The sequence below is a fragment of the Eufriesea mexicana genome, unplaced genomic scaffold (genome assembly GCF_001483705.2).
Source record: "Eufriesea mexicana isolate 0111107269 unplaced genomic scaffold, ASM148370v2 scaffold124, whole genome shotgun sequence".
Classification (NCBI taxonomy): Eukaryota; Metazoa; Arthropoda; class Insecta; order Hymenoptera; family Apidae; genus Eufriesea; species Eufriesea mexicana.
In genome coordinates, this window is record NW_016908357.1 from 1,085,597 (window position 1) to 1,106,309 (window position 20,713).

General features: G+C 39.8%; 6 protein-coding genes across 9 annotated transcripts in view; 3 read left to right on the forward strand and 3 right to left on the reverse strand.

Annotated features, from left to right (window-relative positions):
- gem (transcription factor CP2 like gemini) overlaps positions 1–7,891 on the forward strand; it is a 22,957-nt gene extending 15,066 nt beyond the window's left edge. For 3 of the 4 annotated variants that reach the window (XM_017911264.1, XM_017911269.1, XM_017911265.1), the window contains exons 6-13: positions 61–270; positions 354–498; positions 870–1,106; positions 1,320–1,568; positions 1,637–1,713; positions 6,454–6,646; positions 6,774–7,224; positions 7,303–7,891. In XM_017911264.1, coding sequence (XP_017766753.1) covers positions 61–270; positions 354–498; positions 870–1,106; positions 1,320–1,568; positions 1,637–1,713; positions 6,454–6,646; positions 6,774–7,224; positions 7,303–7,355 — 1,615 coding nt within the window. In that variant the 3' untranslated portion in view covers positions 7,356–7,891. The remainder of the gene's footprint in view (positions 1–60; positions 271–353; positions 499–869; positions 1,107–1,319; positions 1,569–1,636; positions 1,714–6,453; positions 6,647–6,773; positions 7,225–7,302) is intronic. The other variant, XM_017911268.1, reaches the window with a different exon arrangement.
- Positions 7,892–7,953: 62 nt separating this feature from the next.
- Positions 7,954–11,682, reverse strand: LOC108555554 (uncharacterized). Its single transcript, XM_017911271.1, has 3 exons — positions 10,780–11,682; positions 10,171–10,502; positions 7,954–9,320 (listed from the first exon to the last, which is right to left on the reverse strand). Exons 1-3 carry the CDS (start codon positions 10,791–10,793, stop codon positions 9,226–9,228), a joined length of 441 nt encoding a protein of 146 aa, XP_017766760.1. The 5' UTR covers positions 10,794–11,682; the 3' UTR covers positions 7,954–9,225.
- Positions 9,331–10,100, reverse strand: LOC108555555 (uncharacterized). The gene has a single exon (XM_017911272.1). The coding sequence runs from the start codon at positions 9,744–9,746 to the stop codon at positions 9,423–9,425; it is 324 nt and encodes a 107-aa protein (XP_017766761.1). The 5' UTR covers positions 9,747–10,100; the 3' UTR covers positions 9,331–9,422.
- Positions 11,683–12,430: 748 nt separating the features above from the next.
- Positions 12,431–18,912, forward strand: LOC108555575 (protein N-terminal glutamine amidohydrolase). The gene is made up of 5 exons (XM_017911309.1): positions 12,431–12,552; positions 13,064–13,225; positions 16,510–16,663; positions 16,814–17,084; positions 17,201–18,912. Exons 1-5 carry the CDS (start codon positions 12,446–12,448, stop codon positions 17,353–17,355), a joined length of 849 nt encoding a protein of 282 aa, XP_017766798.1. The 5' UTR covers positions 12,431–12,445; the 3' UTR covers positions 17,356–18,912.
- Positions 13,772–14,943, reverse strand: LOC108555574 (isochorismatase domain-containing protein 2). The gene is made up of 4 exons (XM_017911308.1): positions 14,586–14,943; positions 14,275–14,418; positions 14,008–14,193; positions 13,772–13,924 (listed from the first exon to the last, which is right to left on the reverse strand). The coding sequence occupies exons 1-4, from the start codon at positions 14,712–14,714 to the stop codon at positions 13,772–13,774; spliced, it is 612 nt and encodes a 203-aa protein (XP_017766797.1). The 5' UTR covers positions 14,715–14,943.
- LOC108555394 (cyclin-dependent kinase 4) overlaps positions 15,631–20,713 on the forward strand; it is a 29,712-nt gene continuing 24,629 nt past the window's right edge. Inside the window, exon 1 of the mRNA XM_017911021.1 lies at positions 15,631–15,693. The gene's annotated coding sequence lies outside the window, so the exon portion shown is untranslated. The remainder of the gene's footprint in view (positions 15,694–20,713) is intronic.

Genomic DNA, 20,713 nt, shown 5'->3' on the forward strand with positions numbered 1-20,713 from the left:
CGAAGGTCGTAGGAATGCACCTAGGATTGATGTTTCTTTCTCGTTCGATCTTTGCTTCAGTTTAAACCACGTGTCACAGAGAACGATTAATTCGGCACCAACGAACAACGCAAACGGCTCCGTCGAGGCTGACAGTAACAACAATGGGCAGACAACAGCTAGTCTTCATCAGTTGCTTTACTCCTCGAACGAGGAGTATCCTCCGACATCATCCTCGGGAAATCACGTTTCCTCCTCTCAACAGGGAAGCGAGCTCAACGAGGATTGCCGGTAAGCTGTTCTTCGATGCTATATACCGTCAAAGAAATATTTAATCAACGTGGCGAGTAATAGAAGAGCAATCTTTTTCGCAGCTTCCAATACGTGCTTGCCGCTGCCACGAGCATCGCAACGAAAGTCAACGAAGAGACGCTCACCTACCTGAATCAGGGGCAATCGTACGAGATCAAATTGAAGAAACTGGGCGATCTATCTGCTTATCGCGGGAAAATCCTGAAGGTACATTGTCATCCGTGATCCGTGTCCCCGAATACGTCAAGAGATTGTCTGCGTTTGGGTAGCGACATCTTAGAGACCGTATTATTTTTACGAAAGGGAATCAAACGAGCTCGTACTGATCGCGATACGATATCGATATGAATAATCGGTCTTCGTAGACAAGGGGAACGATGTAAAGTTAAGAATTCAATGGTACCCTAATCGGTATTATTGCTCTCATCGTCGTCGCATTTCTCCGGTACGTAATACGCGAATAGTTAATTACTCTCTCACGTTCACCACGCTTGACAATCAATGTTCAGCATGAGCTCACAAGTCCTCGACGTTCTAAAGATGTGAGTCACCCAAACAGTGCTACAACGTCTCTGAAGGGGCATCCAACCTTTCTGTTTCAGTCCACAATACGCATTTGCTTCCACGAGAGGAGACTTCAGTATACCGAACGGGAACAGATGCTTGCGTGGCAGCGCGCAAGACCCGGTGAAAGATTGCTCGAGGTCGATGTTCCTCTTAGTTATGGAATGGTGGACGTTTGTCAACCGTCTCCGTCCAATAATAGCGTGGAATTTATGTGGGACCCCACCAAGGAAGTCGGCGTTTATATAAAGGTATATAAAAACGAATCGCGGACATAAGCGAAGGAAAATTAATCGCAACTCCGACAATCGCCGTACTGGTTTTATTATCTTTCGTATGGATCGAATGTTAAAGAGTAAGAATGCAGTAAAGCGATTCAACGGGATCGAAGTTATTCGCCAGAAGGTGAATAAACTCGGACGTTACACTTAAAACTAAAACGGTGTTTGACCCTTCTATCTTAGGTGAATTGTATTAGCACTGAATTCACGCCCAAGAAACACGGTGGGGAAAAGGGCGTGCCGTTTCGAATCCAAGTGGAAACCCGATTGCCGGGAGGCCCTCGTCTGCACGCTGCTTCTTGCCAGGTGAAAGTCTTCAAGTTGAAAGGAGCCGATCGTAAACACAAGCAAGATCGGGACAAAATACTGCGACGACCGCCACACGAGCAGGACAAGTATCAGCCAAGCTACGACTGCACGGTTCTCTCCGACGTAAGTGATCATTCGATACTTTGCTTCCCGCGGAAGCTAACAAAACTGGGTCCTGCGCTTGATTGCAGATTCCCCTAGACTCTTTATCGCCATCCAATTTGATCACGCAAAATGGAGGGAGCCCTTATGGTTCGACCGAGGCAATGTAAGTAAAAGTTTTGTCACGCATTTACGTGATTATGCAGCCAATTTTGTTATTGATATGCATCAGCGAGCCGTGTCAACGCGATATCCCATATCTCTAATTTTGTCCGAGTTGCAACATCCGTTATCATTGCATATCAGCATCGGTGTTTGTTGACGATACAAATTTTTCTATCTAAATCCTGCTTATGTAAGAACGTATTGGTCTTCAACAATTGCAGATATCTCAAACGACGCAACAAATCGGATAATCGCTTTTCTTTTTCCATTTCAAATTTACGACATTCGCTTGCTTCACAATTTCACGCGCGTCGTGTTTATCGTTTCGCGCTATCGTAAAATATCGTTCATCAACGATGCGTCAGGTAGTTTAGTAACGTTCCCTTTGTCGCATAAACTAACTGGTCTGTTCCGGATACTGCGAGTTTTTGTTATTTCCGCCGAGTAAACAACAATCCGTTGGCCGACACTCTTTGTGCAAAGCCAACAAAACACGAAATAATTTTATTATTATCTCCTCCCCTTCTGTTCGCCACCTTTGATATCGCAATAATTATTATTACACGAACGAGACAAAGTGACGAGTGTTTTATACGAAAAACATCGCTCACGCCACGTTAAATGGACTGCATTTTGCGCAAAGTCCATGCATACCAAGTAACGCATTCAAATGTGTATATACCAATGTCGAGAAATCTCGGCGTAGGATCATTCATTTTTCTTCCAACATAGATCTATTAATAACTATGTCGGTAAACAAAAGACGAAGAATAACGCGTGTTTGCGCATGCGCGCAAAAGGAAGTAGCGGCGCGCTTTTCATGGTCACGCTCGATATCCGAATCGAGCAAAAGGTGGAAAAAATCAGCGCAAATATTCATGAAGTAGCTTCCATTATATACGCATGTACATGTATGTACATTCGAGAAGAATATCGCGAGTAGAGAGATTCCCCTAGAGAGTCGGACTATACACGTTGCATATCGTGGCAGCTCATTCGCTTAGCAATGCAGAATGCAACGCTGCGTTGCCGTTTCTCTTTGAACGAGTGCGGGATCGGTGGTGGGGGATGACGAACGAATCGGTGGTGGGGGTAGAAGTAGCGCGCAAAGTGGTGGCGGAAAGCGTGGCGATGGTAATGGCAATGGACGATACGAGGCTCGGTATAAAGTGGTGGGAAGAGGAGGTGCCGGCACGGGAGTCGTGAAACTGGCTCGAACTGGCACAAGCCGGCATCTGGTAGAGCCGACAACGATGCTCCGAGTAAAAGAGAGAGACAGCCTCGACGACAAATAAATTCAGAACGCTGCACGATACACGCATCGCCGCGCAGCCGCTTCGGTTCTACGTTTATCCATCAGCTTCTTTCGTTGCAGTCGTTCGTCTTTTCGCGATACAGCGCGAAATATATCGCACGGCAGCTAGCAGGATTGCCTTGCTCGCTCCATCGTTTTCTCCCACCATTTTACGACGCGTGTACGTGATTACGCGGAAAACGGAACACGTTGTTGATGAAGGAGAGAGATCGTGAACGAAAACAGTAACCAGTGAGAGTCGCAGACATGATCTACCGTTGAGGGCGCATGTTTATAAATAAAACGGTGATCGGTGACCATCTTTTCGAGTGACTCGCAACGTTTAACCGTGATACCGCTGGCTCATTCTGTTGCGAGGCGATCGCCGGTCGCGATATTCCCGCCGGGGTAATCGATACTACCGCTCTCGTTATCGCTCATTTCCGTGACCTCGAACCATTAATCCTGCCGCTGGCTAGAAAAGCAGACGTGATCCAAGTTTTCACCTAGTATCGAGGGGACGCTCGGGAACGGAAGAGGGAGACACGTTCGTCGTCCAGAGAGAGAATTAAATCTTGCGTGGATTGGTCAGTGACGTAGCGGTAATCCACCGGGCCCCGGTCGAGTGCACGATGCACGGAAAGAAGTGCAACGATTTCTACATTGTGAAATAATTTTCTTACACTGTGAAATAACGTCCTTCGACGAACAAAGCACCGACGAGAGATACGGATTACTGCATCGACCGTGAATTTAAAAATATATCGTCGGCGAATTTCGTAGCTGCGAGGATCGAAAGGAGGAACGAGACATCGATCGAACGGGCATCGAGAGAGAGAGAGAAAGAGAGAGTATCGACGCGTAATAAAATCGTGCATTAACCTGGTAGAAAGGGATACGAAAGAAAGAAACGCAGTTTAAACCGGACGTGTGATGTTCGAGGAATCGCGGCGGCGACGACGATAATTTTTGCCTGGAGCGGAAGCTGTTGCTCGCATGCGACGCACACTGTGATTCAACTGCCTTTTATCGTGCGCGTAGCCATAACGCAACGACTAGCAAATTACACTCGAGTCTGGCGAAAGTTTATCATCGATCGAGCATCGAATCGAGAGCAAAGCCGCCACACGCCGTTGGAATGCCCTCGTCCGGTGTAGAATCTCGATTTCCAGCTAATCGTTCGGAATCGTCTCGCGTACCGAGTATCCTTGATCTCGAATCGTTACGCGCCGGCGATCAGAGCGTGCTTGTGCGTGAGATCCTGGCCAGTCAGGTGCTCCTGTCACGCCAGGATCACTTCCTTAGATGACGAGCAGCCTGACCGCCGAAAAGCTGATGCCAGGGCGGTTCGATTCAGCCTTGAACTGAGATACGTTTCTGTACGAGAAACTCCATTTTTAATCGCGCGCAAGCGAAAAGCGCGATCTAGTATCTCCGATAGGAACTCGTTCCTCGGCGGCTCGAAGAAAGCGCGGGATATCGATATCGAATCGACTGTCAATGGCTCTCGATCGCTTCTAGCAGCAGCTTCATCGAATACAGATCAACGGACGAGAAACGTCGTTAATCCCGTTCGGCCACGTAACACGATCGGGGAAAGTAAACCGATTTACCGGAGAAGGAAAATTTTTGCCTGGCCGTGTCTGGCTCGGGAGGAGACTCGTCGTTCTCATACGTCGCGGGAACAGCGAACCGCGTGTTCCACCGATGCCGGTTTCGTTTCCAATTGTTCGTAAAAGCGTTGGAACGCGAGGAACAGGAACAGACAGGAACACGAACAATCGGTCGAAGATGCTCTCGAACGAATCGTGGCTTGACCGATGAACGAGTCTCGGTGAAGAGTTGCCTGTCGCGTAGCGAGAGGTGCGTTTCCATTAGAATGCTCTCGGCGAATACGGACGACTGTTGGTATAATCGACACAGATTTTGAAATTGCACGCACGTACGTTGATCGAGCCAACGAAGAGGAGGCGAGACAGAAATTGCGGAAAGATACTTTCAGGAGATCGAGAAAGAGAGAGGAGAGATTTTTCGAATAGAAATACCAGCTTTCACATTACTACCGAGAGAAACGAATTTCCTTTTTCCCTGCTTTCTTTTTAAATTTAGCGCGGTCGCGAGCGATACCGAAACTAGAGTTATCCGGTTCGGGGCAGACTCGCGTACCAATAGCGATCTGATTCGTACCGATCGTATCCGGCGTCAGCCTTCTCGAATCGAGACTTTCGAACGATCATTTGGATCTCAGTTGCGAATAAGACTTAAAACTGCCTACGCTTCGAACAAACCTTAGAGAGAACAGAGGAACTGACGTAATTGTAAAAGCTGTTTTCGAGAAATCGGGGTAACAGAGGGGACGGCGACGAGAATGTATGAGACGGACGAGCGTCGTCCGAGGTTAAACCGGCAGGAAGCGATCGATTAACATCGAAATTTATACGAATGGGCGAAAAGAGAGACAGAGACTGGAGCAGCATTCGCGAGTTCTCGGATTGCACATATTCATGAAAGAACGAATGGCAAATCGGAGGAAAGATTTCAAAGAAGCCACGAATAGTCTTTCTGCGAAGATAGACGTTTGATTACGCTCTTTTCCTTCCTTTTTTTTTTTTTTTTTTTTTTTTTTTTTTTTTTTTTCCTTTGGAAATATCGATGGAATTTAGAAAGCGAGTAGTCGAGATGACAAAGAGTTGTCCTAGTTGGAGGTTAAAGAGTTGCTGGGCCATCAGATCGACGGGGAAATTTCATGGAGACCCCTCGGCTTACCTTCTGGAGCACGAAGTAACGGTCAGCGGAGGCCCCCTACAAGTGGAAGTCGTGGCTAAGTTTATTCATTCTATTTCGGAATTCAGAGCAAGAAGAGGTAATCTCATGCGCGGTGGATTAGTCAGTCTGACGATAAGGAAAGGCAGAAGCAACAAGAGGATCGACGGGAAAGGGATTTCCAAGTTGATTTTTCGCTTGAAAAGACGCTCCATGTAAGATGTCGTACGATTCTAGAGTAGCGTTGAGAATAACAGACGAAGAAATTCCACTGATTCGCCTCTTTTTTAGATCTCGTTCTCGCATGCTTACATAACTCTACGATAAATTAGATGATTTTAAGGTCAAGGATTAAGTTACATTATTTATGCTTTGGCACGTTTCGAAAAGAACCACTCATTACGAATAATGGCTCTGGCTGTTCGAGCAGTCCGCAGAGCCCAATGGCTTAATATTCGTACAGTAACGATAGGTTGCGGTGTCAATTATTACCGTGTTTGCTTTCATTGTGCTTAATGTCGTTAATTCGCGTTCCACGCAGACGGCAATCTTTCATAGCGTGCTTAGTTCGCGATGCCTCGCGTTGATGAATGCAGAGGAATTTGCACGGGATTAAAACGAATTAAACGCGATTCAAAGGAACGGTATTTCATAGGATTAAACGAGACACTTTTACTCTTGCAGATCACCCCAAACCCGCTCTACCATAAGCGGCAATACCTCGCCGGTAGTTGCGCCCTTGGCACTTTCGGTTTCCAATCCTGGTATCGTCCCACTAGTTCCTGCCTCTGATGCCGTGAAGGAAAACGTGGGAACAGCACCGGCTCTACCATCGCCAGCGGCTATATTACCAGACCAGTCCTGCATCGAGGCTGAAGTTAGTTTATTTGCTAAAAATTAACCCGACACGCGCTTGTGTTTATCGCATTTGTCATATTTATCTCGCGATAAGTATATTTCCATGCCAAAGCATGTCCCGAAGTACAGCTTACGTGATTATACAGGGTCCGTCGTGTGCGGCACAATTATCACCTGATGCAAATGCGGCGCAAACAACCACGTGGCTCCGAGCTAGCCGCTTCAGCGCATTCGAGACTACGTTTGCGAGCTTCTCCGCTGCGGATATCTTGCGACTCTCTAGAGACGACCTGATCCAAATCTGCGGCCTGGCCGATGGGATTCGATTGTTCAACGCGCTGCACTCGAAAGCGCCAACCCCGAAACTCACTCTGTATTTCTCACTGGAAGACAACGGTTCGCTTTGGAGAGTCGCTTACTTGGACAGCCTTACCAGCAGTGCCTTGATGAATAAGTTGTTAAACACCTTAAGTTTGCCTCACGATCGACTACATTCTGTACTCTTTCTTGGTCCCCAGGGTATTCACGTGTTGGTTACCGACGAGCTGGTAGCCAACATGAAGGACGAGAGCATGTACTTCGTTGAAACTATCAAAGGTAACGCGAAACGCGATTGATAACTTTGAACGTCTTGTCGATTCATTTTTACTAAATGATTTGTATTCTCTATTGCAGATAACGCGAGCGAACGTTACAAGCTGCTTCTAAAGCCTTCGTTGCGTTCTTAAAAGGTATAACTATTGACAAATTAATTGCAAAATTACGTAGTAGGTCTTTTATGTGTCCTAAATTTACCAAACGTGTCTGTGATTCGATAAGAAATCCGCTACGTAGTAGGGTGTAAAAAAAAAACGTATTACGTAACTAGGAATTTGTCTGTCTGTTCTTTCGGCTTAAATAACGATGACAAATTTTTGTGAAGGAATACATTTTAATTATTTATTGACAGACATGAATGATCAGAAACTATTTGGCTTTTAATTAATTTCATTCAGCTATTTCGTGCGATTCGATGGGAAAAAAGAAAAGGATTTTTAACAATGATAGGGACTTGCTAACAGAAAGATGTACCCGAGGAAATATACCCGTACTCTACATGCAATACTCATTAGAAGTTTCCAGTATAATTATATTTCAGGAGTAATCGATACTTCTAGCGTTAAACGAACATGTTATCTTTAACATTAAAGAGTACATATATATATCAGATTATATATTTTATATGTATTACTTTAGACGAAAATTTCAATCATGAAAGTAATATACAGACGTTTCAGTTAACTCTTTTCTCTCTTTTTTTTTTTTTATTAGCATTTATGTAAATTGTGTAGTTCGAAAACTTATTTAGGAAATATGCAAATGGTGGCGATTACCGTAATTACTCAATTTTTGTGCCACAATCATGCAAATCTAGTATGCAAATATTGTTATTGTTATGATTATTCATCAGCGTCGAATCAATTGTTATTTCGAGTTTATAGACTTTACCTAGGACGTTAATCAATGATGATACGCTGATGAATATGATCTCTATTTACACAAAGTGTAATATTTTTTTATTATCATGAACTATCACGATATCGAATAGCCACGAGGCATAAAAGGACGTAGAGCGCATTACTTCCACAATAAATCACTTTGCTAAGGCAAAGAAGCAAGAATGAAACACCAAAGTTTCTATTCTTTGATATTTAACGAACGTCCTTAGAATACAAGTGCCTTATTTTCTCTTTTTCTTTCCTTTTTTGTTCATTAGCAAAGTGTTAGAATTTATTTAATAAGCGTTTGACAATTAGGAATAATGATAATTGCTTTGCCACGAAAACACATGTTAACTCTATTTCGCAGTACAAACTAGAGGAAGATAAACTTTTCCTTGAACATCTTCGTAAATCATGGTCAACATACCAAGTATTATAATTTACTACCAAATGTTAAATCGTAAGCTAGGAGTTTTGCAAAGAATCAATTCCAGAATCAGTAATAAATAGATGCGAATTCCTGAATGTATGTCATTATGGCTACTAATGTCATTTTCTATATTTTATGTACAATCAAACGTACCTTTATACGTGGATTAAACCAATAGCGCATCTCAATGCTCAATGGGTCGTGAAACGCGTGTCGTTTTTACATTACTCGAAAGAATTGTATAACAATCGTTAGGATTGTACATGTGAAGAATAACTATCTTTGTATATTTTAATTTAGATACTATGTAAAGCGAACTCAAGGTAGGAATTTGATAACATCCACCGTGGCACACACAAGTGTGTGTAATTCGGTTGCATGTTGTATACTTCGATAGGAATTTTGGCGCATGTCATGTATGTCACAAAACGGCACAATAAATATCCTCTGTTGCCAAAATATATAGTCCCCTAATAAATGGGCTCCATTTTTTATTCATAAATATATTATTTTATTTAACAAAATAGAATAAGTCGTAACATGTAAATCGTCTTTCATCGTACATAAAATACAATACACCATCCGCAAAACAATGTAACGTATCGTAGCGATTCGTAACACGATGCATATTTATATTCCTTGCATCGCATTCCATAATGCGATACCACCCTCGTGACGTTATTTACATTACTTTTTCTTCTTCATCTGTTTGTTTCTCTTCTTCTCTTCTCGCTTCGTTTGCCTCTCCGACAAGCACTTGAACAATTTGTAGACGAAGAAAACTGCAATCATAAAAGGATAAATTAAGTAATAACATTACCAAGAATAGAATAAAAGAGAATCATTTTTATCTAAATTTCGTTTGTACTATTCGTTTCGAAATACTAAATAATTCGTAGAAATGACGTACCAAGAATGATAACTACAAATAGGACGGCAAAAATGAAAACCATGTACGAGTGGGAATAAAACAACTGCATGTATAAGCTCGAACTACTCTGCACTTTATCTCGCAACGAGTGCGTGAACTTTTCGACTATTCCATTCACTAATTCCTGCTTTTCTTCTTTGTTCAACTCCTGATACCGCTGTAAGATATTGGACAACTTTTCCTTGGCATTGTCTGGTATGGAACTCAATAATTTTTCTTGTAAATTACTCGACAAGACACCTTCGTTCCGCAATAAGTCCAAAATATTCGATGCCATATTTCAAACACCGTTCGTCCGAAGCTCAAGGAAAAATTCACAGAACTCCTTCCTAATTGCAAACACCTAGTCGATAAATCGGATTGCTAATCGCGCCAGTGAAAGAGAATTCAATTGGTTAAGTAATTGTTCGCGGGTGAAGTGGTCGATTAGATAACAGGTGGCACGTCGAACTAAGTTGGAATTATATACGATGAATGAGGATTCGTATTTGGTCACTTTTGTTATGCAATACAGCTGATAAAACAAAAATGTTTACTGAATCAGCGTGTTTCTTGGAAGTGGTCAGAGGAAAAGGGAAACAGCAACCGATTTACAGTTCTGATATTGCAGATACATCAAAAAGATACTCTTAACTATACCAATTAACAGGGACTAAGTTCCTAACGTAATTCGCCTTTGAAAAACTCAATAAAATATTTACCAAAAATTAGAGCAACTACGCTCAACAAGGATAAGAGCATCACAGTTTGCATAGTGAAGTCATTGCCAGGTGTCGGCTGTGGAAGACTATCGCTTCCATGAAGACTTTTCAACAGATCCTCCCTGAGAATCGATTTTTCTTCATCCGAGATGCCGGTCATCGAGTCAAGCATCTCGAGAAGCTGTTCCGTTGTTGGCATCTTTCCTTCGAATCCAGGAACCACATCTGGAGGTATGGTTGCATCGGAAGCCGCTTCTGATACGACATTCGCTGCATCATCCGCATTCGCTAATGCAACAGCTAGAAGGCCACTTGCAAGTATCATCCACATCCTAATTAGAAAGATTATTTGATTATATTGGTAGATTTTTAACTGCAGTCATATCCAGATGTGCACGTTCCCTTCGAAGATTAGATAAGGATATTTTTACGCGGCAATGATAGCGGACATTGAAATCACCATATGTTCATCCATTCAAAAAGTTTAAGGACGTCGCTTAGAAAAACGTAAGACGTATCGTTGTATTCGTTCTACAATCGATTTATACGTTTACAATAGAAGATTATTAGAGTTACTCACAGCGTTTGAATTGTACTTTACTAGCGTACCTGGAAGAATTCATCTTCGTTTGTAGGAAGAACTAAAATAATCCGAGAACACCTTGGGTCACCGGTCAACGATTAAGCAGTCGAAGAGCAATTTAATGTCAAAAAAGAATGGAAGAAATCTGCAAGGAATTGAATGCTTCCGCAAAAGATGATCGTCACTCGTGTTTGGCGGGAAGATAAACAATGATCAAACATGCGACCGATGATTGGCCAACTCGGAATAGGTTCCTTATCTTATTGGCAGTCATGTGTTCAACAGGCCAACGTGGCCGCTTCCAACGTGTTCACCGAAAAGCCACGAAATGCTAGTCAACCTTGGCTAAATGACCTGGCCACGTAGATTAAAACGCTTTAAGCAGATGCATTGTGTTTCTTGCACGTTGCCAAGAAATATCGAACGCTGCATCGTGTGGGATCATACAAAACCATATATGTGTTTAACTATTAACTATGTTATTAACATTTTGTAAATTATAACAGAGAATATCGAGAATACTGAAATCATTGTATTCCTCGGGGTTAATATCATTCGTAATTGATGGTCATTACGAGGGGTCCACCTTTCGAGCATTTTAGTCAATGAAACCGTGTCTTTCATGTCGAAATTTCACGTGTCATGTTTTATCAATAAATCTGAGTCACATGCAACAGTTACAGGTGTTTGATCTATGCAACGAAATTCCGATATGTTGTCCTTAATGATTGATTGTTTTGATTGATAGATACCGATGATTGATAATTTCACAATGAGATATTCGCTAAACGGAATAGAATAGAAATGAACCATATGTTTTAGAATAGCCGCAATTTATGTAGAGAATTAGATGCCGCGCTTTTTTAGAAATTTATCTTACCAGCGAGACTGATTACTATAATTCCAGGAATTATAAAGATGACATTGCTGAATCCATGTTCGATTGGACCGTCAAAACCTTCGTTAAGATTCACCATTTCGAAACGTAGGAAACTTTCAATAAATTTTGGAAACAGATATGTAGTATCCGACTGTTGGAACAGGTGTCACGTTAACGCCATCTAGTAAACTACTATTACTATTTAAAGGTTAAGAAATTCATCGCCTATTTGTATTTTTATTTATTACTTTTTTTTCTTAATTTCAGTAGTCATTAGCATTATTTTGGTTCCAATAACTGGAATGAATTTTATGTTACTCATATTATTAACTATACATATATTCACAACATGTATTGATTTTTAAACATTGCACCGGCGCATTCCATTGAAAAATTGAATTTGAAAAAAGAAAAGTACAATGAATAATAATTTTTTCCGAATAAAAATGTCAAGACAGAAAGCATATAAGAGTATCAATTTATTACTAATTTTGAATAAATATAAATTGCAAATTTTATGATTTAATCACATTTTTAAATCGTTTTATGTCATCATTGATAAAATAATTAGTTTTAAAGATAGGGTACAAAAATAATAAATATTTCGGTAAATAATTCTTTAATGTTGTCGATAATATGGAAATAGTACGTAAACTCTATGGAATCTACGTGTCGAAAAAATACATATGATGGTTAGTCTATTTTATACCTCGTATATGGTTTCGTGGTAATAAAAGTGCGCCAAATCCGTTAACGGTCATTCTCATCGTGTTCTTTCGGTCAATAGTGTTAAAAAGTTATTTAATTTCAACATGTCATCAATAAACATAAATGCAGTATTAAAATTTGCAAAATTAACAGATAAAGCACATGCACCATCAAAAGGTTCGAAATATGCTGCTGGATACGATTTAAAAAGGTATGTTTTTAAAAGTTGTAGATAATGAACCAGTTTCTTATTTGTTCCATAATACTGTTATTTCAAAACAAAGTTGTATCTACATCAAAGCAACAATTATTAGTATGAAACCTTTAAACGCCGTTTCATATTTTTCGAAAAATACGCTTAACACTGAATATTACTTCAAGTTTTCTGTTTCTGTTGTCGGTGATAAATGCCGCTTGCTACTTATTTTCATTTAAATCGATAAAAATAAAAAAAAAAGTTTTCTATTTGTAGTTATTTTGCGAATATAAACGTGTTGTATATACACGTATAATGGATAAAATATTTGTGATTCTCTTTGTACAAAAATTATGAGTTTGAAGCTCAAAGTGTTCTCTGAATGATGTTGCTTCAGTGTGAATAAAATATTTTTATAAAACCCTGTTTATAGAAAATATTTTAAAACATGCAGCAATAAGAGATGATAAAATACCTCTCATTGTTGCTTCAGCAGCTTATAAATATTATCTTTCTCTTTGAATAGTGCCTATGAATATGTTGTTCCTGCACATGGCAAAGAATTGATTAAAACTGATCTGCAAATTGAAGTTCCTCATAATACGTATGGAAGAATAGCACCTCGCTCAGGACTAGCATATAAAAATCATATTGATGTTGGTGCTGGTGTCATTGATGCTGATTATCGGTGAGTGTTTAGACAATATAAATAACATGATGGTTATCAGATGAACATAAAGTGTATAAATTTCTGGATGTTACATAGTTATGTATTTGAATACTATGATAGTAAAATGTATAGTTTTACAATGGTTATGTCAAGAGTACTGAAATTTATTTATTTCTTTTAATACAGGGGAAACCTGGGGGTAGTAATATTTAATCACAGTAACGAAGAATTTAAGATCTCACCAGGAGATCGTATAGCCCAATTAATTTGTGAAAACATAACATATCCTGAACTTTTGGAAGTAAATAATTTAGATAACACAGACAGAGGTGATGGAGGATTTGGTTCAACAGGAAAGAACTAAAATAGTAATAGAAAGATATTATTTTTTTGTATACCTCTTTAATATTTTAATTACTTCTATTGCTGAATCTTATATTTTTCTATCTCGATGTATTAAGTATCAATAATATAATAAAATGGCTATGATTTTTGTATAACATTTTAATATTTTTTTCTATTGATACAAAGGTATAATACATGTAAATATCTATCTATTGTAATTTATATTTTTGCAAGAGGAACTAGATTTGTACATTGTGTTGGAGTCTTTATCAAACTTTGAACATTCTTAAATTCCTTGTGTTTTGCATCTGCCAGCAATTTAAAAATAATATTCTCTGAAGTAGCTATATGACATCCTATTTCTCTCATCCTCTGTGAAAAGTATTATATAGGTTAATTGCTATATCCAGTTATAATGTTTTGTTTGTTTCCATATAATATTGTTATATTTTTACCTCCAAGGCCAGTAATCTATCTTCTTGAGTACGTGAAGTACAGCAATCTGCTACAGTATGTACTTCATATCCACTTTGTCTTAGGTCAATAGCCGTATTCTCTACGCATACATGTGTTTCCAATCCAATAAGAATAATTGAATCTGGTTTTTGACCAGAACAAATAGTAGAGAGTGCTTTGTTGATCTAAAATTTATTTTAAAAATTATCTTAAAAAATAGTATAACATTATTATCTATGAAAAAAACAATTATATAATGATTATACTTCAGGAGTACACATGCTAAATTGAGTCTTCTCGAATGGTCCCATAGCCTTAGATATATCAAATTGGGGAATTGTTTTGCCCAAAGCCTTTGGATTTTGCTCAGAAACGATCATGGGCACATTTAAAAGTTGTAATGCATTTATCTGTGAATATATGCAGAATATAATCTAGTTGCACTATGTAGTTTAACCAAACATTATCACATAACCTTGAATTTTTGTTGCTACTGTATTTTGTTACAGTAGTAATAATCTAAATTCTGTCGAATGGCATAAATATCGTACCATGTACAACATCCGATAATATTTACCAATTTTACCGAGTTTTTCGTGACATTCTCAAATTCGTACATGACTTTAGCGAATCTTTCTTGAACATCGCATATTAGTAGAACGCTTTTCCCCTGTTTTAGAATTGCCCTGGCAGCGTTCATCGACATTTTTACAATAGTCCGTTGAAAATTGCGTGAGAATATGGAATAAAATAGTTTTGTTACGTCACAAAGTGAACTGATTAGCGAGGTCACTGGTGTAAATTTGACGAATTTCAGTGCCCTAAGTTAACGTGCTTTTATATCGTGACGCACGTGATATTCTGTGATATTCAAAGTTCATGGCCAGTCTTAGCTTTACTAACTTTAGACGTGTTGCACTTAATCGATTTTCGACGAACCCTCGTGATACGCGAGCAACACGATAAAGCGTGTAAAGATTCAGTAATTATCAGTAATTATAAAAATACAAAAATTTTCATCTTTAAAAATATATCGTTTATTTTATCTATACTCTTTTACAGATGTAACGTGGCTTGTTGAGAAGCCTGTCGTAAGAAATTATTAAAGACTTTTATTACCTGTTGTAATACAAGTATAAATTGTAAACATAGAAATCGAAAGGTTAAGGTTAACCGTGTAATTGTATAACTACATTACGAGACTGTCGTTCAGAAAAATGTGCGTGTACACGAAACAAGCATATACAGCGAATCTCAATCCGTATGATATATTTTCTAATATTCCGTGGTGTAAATTTAGTGATTCAAATAGATTGGTTGGCGCGTGCGTGTTGCTACAGCGACCCAGGTGCCAGTCGAACGTAGGAAAGTCACATAGAGCAGCAGCGACAAGCGGTAGTCAAACAATGCTGTCCCGGGTGGTCGGATGTACGGTTTCGTTTTGAGTTTTATAAATCTGATCGGGTTGATCCAATCAATCGGTATGATGTTCGCGTACAGTTCGACTCAGGAATCGCATTCGTTCTAATGATCTAAATTGGTGTTTAATCAATCTGTCGAATCGTGTAGTTTGATCGAGTTTGTAAACAAAGAATGGCCGTGGAGCCTCGTGAGACCGGGCATACGAAGCCGCTGGTGCAGCTTTTTCCGAAAGCATCAGAGTGCGTGTATACGAGTTGTTATTGGTAAGTGTTCCAGCGAGAGCTGCTCGATTTATCTAGCAACGAAAATATTGATTTGAACAAATAAACTTGTCGTATTGCGGTATATCCCGCGATGGATCGATACATTGCAGTAGTACAGAGACGGCAGTGCGATATACCGCCGCCATCTTTGAAACGTACGAAATATCCACCAATCACGATGCACCGTTTGCTCCGCTTCGAAAAAACCCGCGCGTTTTCATGCCCTGCTTATTATTGCTAGAATTACGGATTATGCCTTTGTTATCTTTGATCAGCAGAAACGTACAAGTCTAACACGTTTCTTCGATTAATAATGCATGCATGCTAGTAGGTAGATCGTAGGTAGATCGGGAAACTCTATCAACATTAACGTGTATTTTCCGTGCTTCAGCTCGCACGTATTTGCGACGTTTATTTCATGACATACACGCAGCCAACCAACCGTGTATTAATCACCGTATCCAACCTCGTTTCTGTCGTCTGCCCCATAAAGCTTCGAATACAATCATTTTACGAGTCACGCGATTTCTCATCTACATTCGACAATATTCCCATGCACCGTTCACGTTTCCATTTGCTTGCATACATTTTACGATATTTCTTCATCGGAAACACACACTTTTCCCACTTCTATGCATCCTTCCTGTTCCGATTTATCGCGATCGAAACTGACCATTTCGAGCCATCGTTTTCTTTTCTTCCTTCTCTCATTCGCCGTTCGTGTTGCACCGTGTTGCATCACATTTGCACACATCTAAAACGCGTGTTTAATTCCTGGAACACGTTCGTCTGCAAGAACAAACTGTGTTATTCCAGCGAGGAAAATGTATGGAAGCTCTGTCAGGATGTAGCGACCAGACACGGATCGGAATTACAGCATTGCTATGTTGCTTTCGTGAGCAACTCCTGGCGTAGCGTACCGCTTTGGCGACAACGGGCAGGAAAGGACGAAGATAAGCTCGTAGTTTGGGTCAGTTGGAAAAAAAAAAAAAATAAAAAAAAATAAAAAAGAGAGAAAGCTATTATTAACGTCGAAGATACAACGATTTCTCCTTTTTAAGCCTGTACTATGATAGAACTGGCTGTGGGAAAAAAAAAACGTGTCTGTTTGTATTCATAGGACTACCACGTAATCCTTATCTACGCACCCGATGAAAGGGCGGTCGTATACGATTTAGATAGCGCGTTGCCGTTTCCGACGCATTTCTGGAAATACGCGATGGAAACGTTTAGATCGGACGAAGTGCTGCAACCGGAGCACCACAGAAGATTCCGACTGGTCCCGGCCAACGTGTACATGCGAGAATTCGCCTCGGATCGGCATCATATGAAGCGCGAGGATGGAACATGGATCAAGACACCGCCGGATTATCCTCCGATCTCAACAGCAAGTACGTTTATCGAAATAGGTTAAGGGATACGCATACGCCATGATAACACCTCTGGGCAAAACTTTCTTTTTCTTATCACACATGCATTTGTTTTTTTTTTTTTGCAAACATTCCAGCGTGCAAGGACAACTTGGATACCTTTATTAACATGGACCCAGGGACCGGGTTTGGTGTTGTAATGACTTTAGATCAATTATTCGACCGATATCATAGGCCGAACGCGATCCCAACGGCTCCCCGTACACCTCATCCGCAACCGACACCGACTTAAGTAAACTGATAAGTAAGTTCCGCCAGGATACCGATTGTTTGCTTCGATTTCCAATTATCAAAAAAAAAAAAGAATCAATTGTATGGCCTAAGGGAATTGGTTAGGTGCATGTACCTTTGTGAACTGAAATATTCAGTTAAAATTCGATGATAAACGTTGCTTGAACGTTGCTGATCGTACAAAGTCGCAGCCACGTTTCTGCGAACGCTGATAGCTAGATTGGAACCGATCAATTCGTTTCTGTGAACATTCCTGATTTTCCAGTATGCCGTTTTGTCACAGCCCCTCTTTAAATGTGACGCACTCTTTCTTTGGTTTTTTACTTTTCTTCCTACCTCTGATCGAGTTCAATTGCAAGATAACTTTACTTCACGCACAATATTCTTTTTTAAGTGTCGTTGGTTAATATTAGTTGGTTAATTAATTTCGCACAGTACTATTATTGTCGAACGCTACGGTTCCAGTGATAACTTTGAAATTCTTCCATTCTGTCGGGAAATCAAAACTGCAAGGTAGCCTACGTCTTTGGGAGAAGCAATCTTTGCAACGGTGGTATCACTGTATCCTTGCGGATAACGATTATTCGACGAAATATTCGATACTGTTAGCCAAAGATAGCGCTATGGTTGCGAACGGTGCTTCCCGCAAAGACGTGCGCCCCCTCTCGTTAAATGTATTTGTAGAAAAAAATGGGAAAAAGTAGAAAAAAAAAATGGCTCGCGTTGTCTATATCGATACGCAAAGTTTCCATTCGAGTGATTTAGCTTATCGCGTGTGAATAACGATCGTGCTGTGCTGCTTTTTCCAATAGTCTCGATAACTATTTGCCTGTTGTATTTCTAGGCTATGCTGATATGTTTGTTTCCCTCTTTTTAAAAGCCTTTTTTGCAGAGCCTTGCCGAGACCCCACGTCTCTGTTGTGTGCTACACGTTAACTATCGACCGTATTCCAAGTTTTGAGTCGTGGTTAAAATGACTGTTCTCGTCTTCGTACGTTTTACCATAATGCGTAAATCTTTGTCACGGCTTTGCTCTATCGGTGGTATTATCGTTATAATTATTGTGTCAAAGACTGATGTATTTACGGGCGATTTCCGTACCCGAGGAGAAATCCCTATCTACTAGCGCGCGTCCAGATGCACAGACGCGACTAAAGCGCTTATTGTCATTGTGCAATCGATATAGCGAGGGCAGAAACTTAATCTTTGCGAGATAATGTAATTATTACGATTATTGTAATTCTTGTGATACTTTACACTTTCTACTTTGAATACCTACGCTATACTTGTCTACTGTTTGTACTAAAAACTGATTCTTAATCACCGTGCGTTCGCTTGTCGAAGCGCAATTTTCTCGATGAAACTTCCGACCGCAGTGGAAATCGAGATTCAAATTCGAATGTACGTACATATACGCGGAGTCGCATGCTCCACACGACCAATTGTCAACATCGAAAGATTATCTTCGAGTCAACGAATATATCTACCTGTCCTCTGTAGATCCTTCGCGAAGAATTTTGACAACGAAAATCTTGGAATCTTTGATCTTCCATAAAAGAGCGTCATCCGTTTATGTAATAAGCTACTTCCGTTGCTTCCCGTATCTTAGCAGCCTCTCGATCAAAGTACTCCGTTTATATCGCGGTTCCTCGTGTAGGAGTATCGAGGAACGTAAGATCGTATTGGCATGTAAATTCTATCGACGATAATAACTCTAGTTGGCATCGGGACACCCTGTACCGGATAGATGTTCCAGCGAACCAATTGTCTTTCGCTCTGACATGGCGTGACACGTTGTGATGGAAAATTTGATCGACAAGCGAACGCAAACGGGCTGTCGGTTCGTCCTATAGACAAGGGAAGAGGAATCTCGTTTCGAAACAGACGAGGAAGAACCGACGGTGGCCGTTGATAGTTTAAGAGTTCGTCCACTCTTTGCCTTCCAGAATCTTTCACTAGATCTCTTTGTCTTTATCATCGACATGTGTTTTTCTCCAATTCACGTATATCGCGTTACTATTTGCATACGTACTTGTAAGCAGCCGTATTTGCGACTATGAAATATCTAGTCACCGAGTATATATTGTTCTGACGTCGAGCGTGATCAATGACGCGGACAGTTTCGTCGCTTCTACACGAATACCGGCATCGTGTATCGTATGTGGAAAATCCGGGACCGATTTTTTTACTATATAATACCTTCGATTACCAAAATATAAAATGAAAAAGAGAAAAAAGAAAAAAAAAAGAGTAAGGAAGAAAGACCTAATCTCTCTATCGTTCAAGATATTGCTAAATATATCAGAAGAAATTATTATATTATATCATGATGATGATGATGATGATTATTATTATTATTATATATATATATATTGTTCACATATACATATATATATATTTATCGATATTTCATATTTATTATATTGATATATTTAATTATCGTATCGATTTCGATACACCGATAACAGAGTTTAGTCGAAAGCGTTGAATTATACAGTTTATCGGCGTTTGACGATATATTCTCTTAATATCGTCACTCCGCCACATACGTATTATACGATTTCGAAGAGAAAAGAAATGAGAAATCCTTTATCACGATATTCGCATGTTCACAAAGAGTTATATAAAGGAGAGAAGATGTCTCTATTTACGAACTTCGTCTTTCAAATCTATAATCAGTTGTAATAAATGGATGCACTCCGTTTCTCTCAGCTTGGAAATTTGATCAGTGTACTTTTTCACTCTTTACAGAACATTACATGCTCCAAGATCCTCTCTCCTCTTCCTGAGATTCAGGTGCCATTGTCATCGTTTGTCGCAGTGAAACAATCGAAACAAAGAGAAAAAGAAAAATAAAGAAAGAAAAGAAAAGAAAAGGGAAAGAAAAAGAAAATCGAATACTTCCAAATGGTAATCGAAGTTAAATTCTTCAGCGATTGATTTCACTTGTTTTCCTCTCTACGCATTTATTCGATACAATGGAACTTCCGTTCGCCAAGCGCGTCCGAATAATCGCTAAGCGTTTATCGATACTTTTTTCAGCACAATCGATTTTTCTATTCTCTGTTCAACGTGTTTTAACGAGATACTTGGTGTTTGTTAAAGTTACCGATAACAAAGGTTTAAGGTTTAACGTTTTGCTCATTATGCGCACAGTATTTCCGGCGTACGTTTGGTCCGATTACACTGTTGAAGATTGTACCTTAGGCATCGGAGAATTGAAAGAAAGGAGAAGCGATAACGCGCATGGATTTTCAAATGTATACTGTATTCAATTTGCAAAAATATATAACGTATAATTACAAAAGTTACATGCTGAGTTATCGTATTAACACCCCGATGCACGCATTATCGAGTAT

Coding starts and splice junctions, on each gene's coding strand:
- LOC108555555 (XM_017911272.1), bottom strand. CDS start 9,746: ATGGCATCGAATATTTTGGACTTATTGCGGAACGAAGGTGTCTTGTCG.
- LOC108555554 (XM_017911271.1), bottom strand. Junction 9,321..10,170: donor CGTAGTTGCTCTAATTTTTG/GTAAATATTTTA, acceptor TTATGATTGCAG/TTTTCTTCGTCTACAAATTG.
- LOC108555575 (XM_017911309.1), top strand. CDS start 12,446: ATGTCATCAATAAACATAAATGCAGTATTAAAATTTGCAAAATTAACA. Junction 12,553..13,063: donor GCTGGATACGATTTAAAAAG/GTATGTTTTTAA, acceptor CTCTTTGAATAG/TGCCTATGAATATGTTGTTC. Junction 16,664..16,813: donor AAGATAAGCTCGTAGTTTGG/GTCAGTTGGAAA, acceptor TTGTATTCATAG/GACTACCACGTAATCCTTAT.
- LOC108555574 (XM_017911308.1), bottom strand. CDS start 14,714: ATGTCGATGAACGCTGCCAGGGCAATTCTAAAACAGGGGAAAAGCGTT. Junction 14,419..14,585: donor CGAAAAACTCGGTAAAATTG/GTAAATATTATC, acceptor ATATATTCACAG/ATAAATGCATTACAACTTTT. Junction 13,925..14,007: donor ATAGATTACTGGCCTTGGAG/GTAAAAATATAA, acceptor TACTTTTCACAG/AGGATGAGAGAAATAGGATG.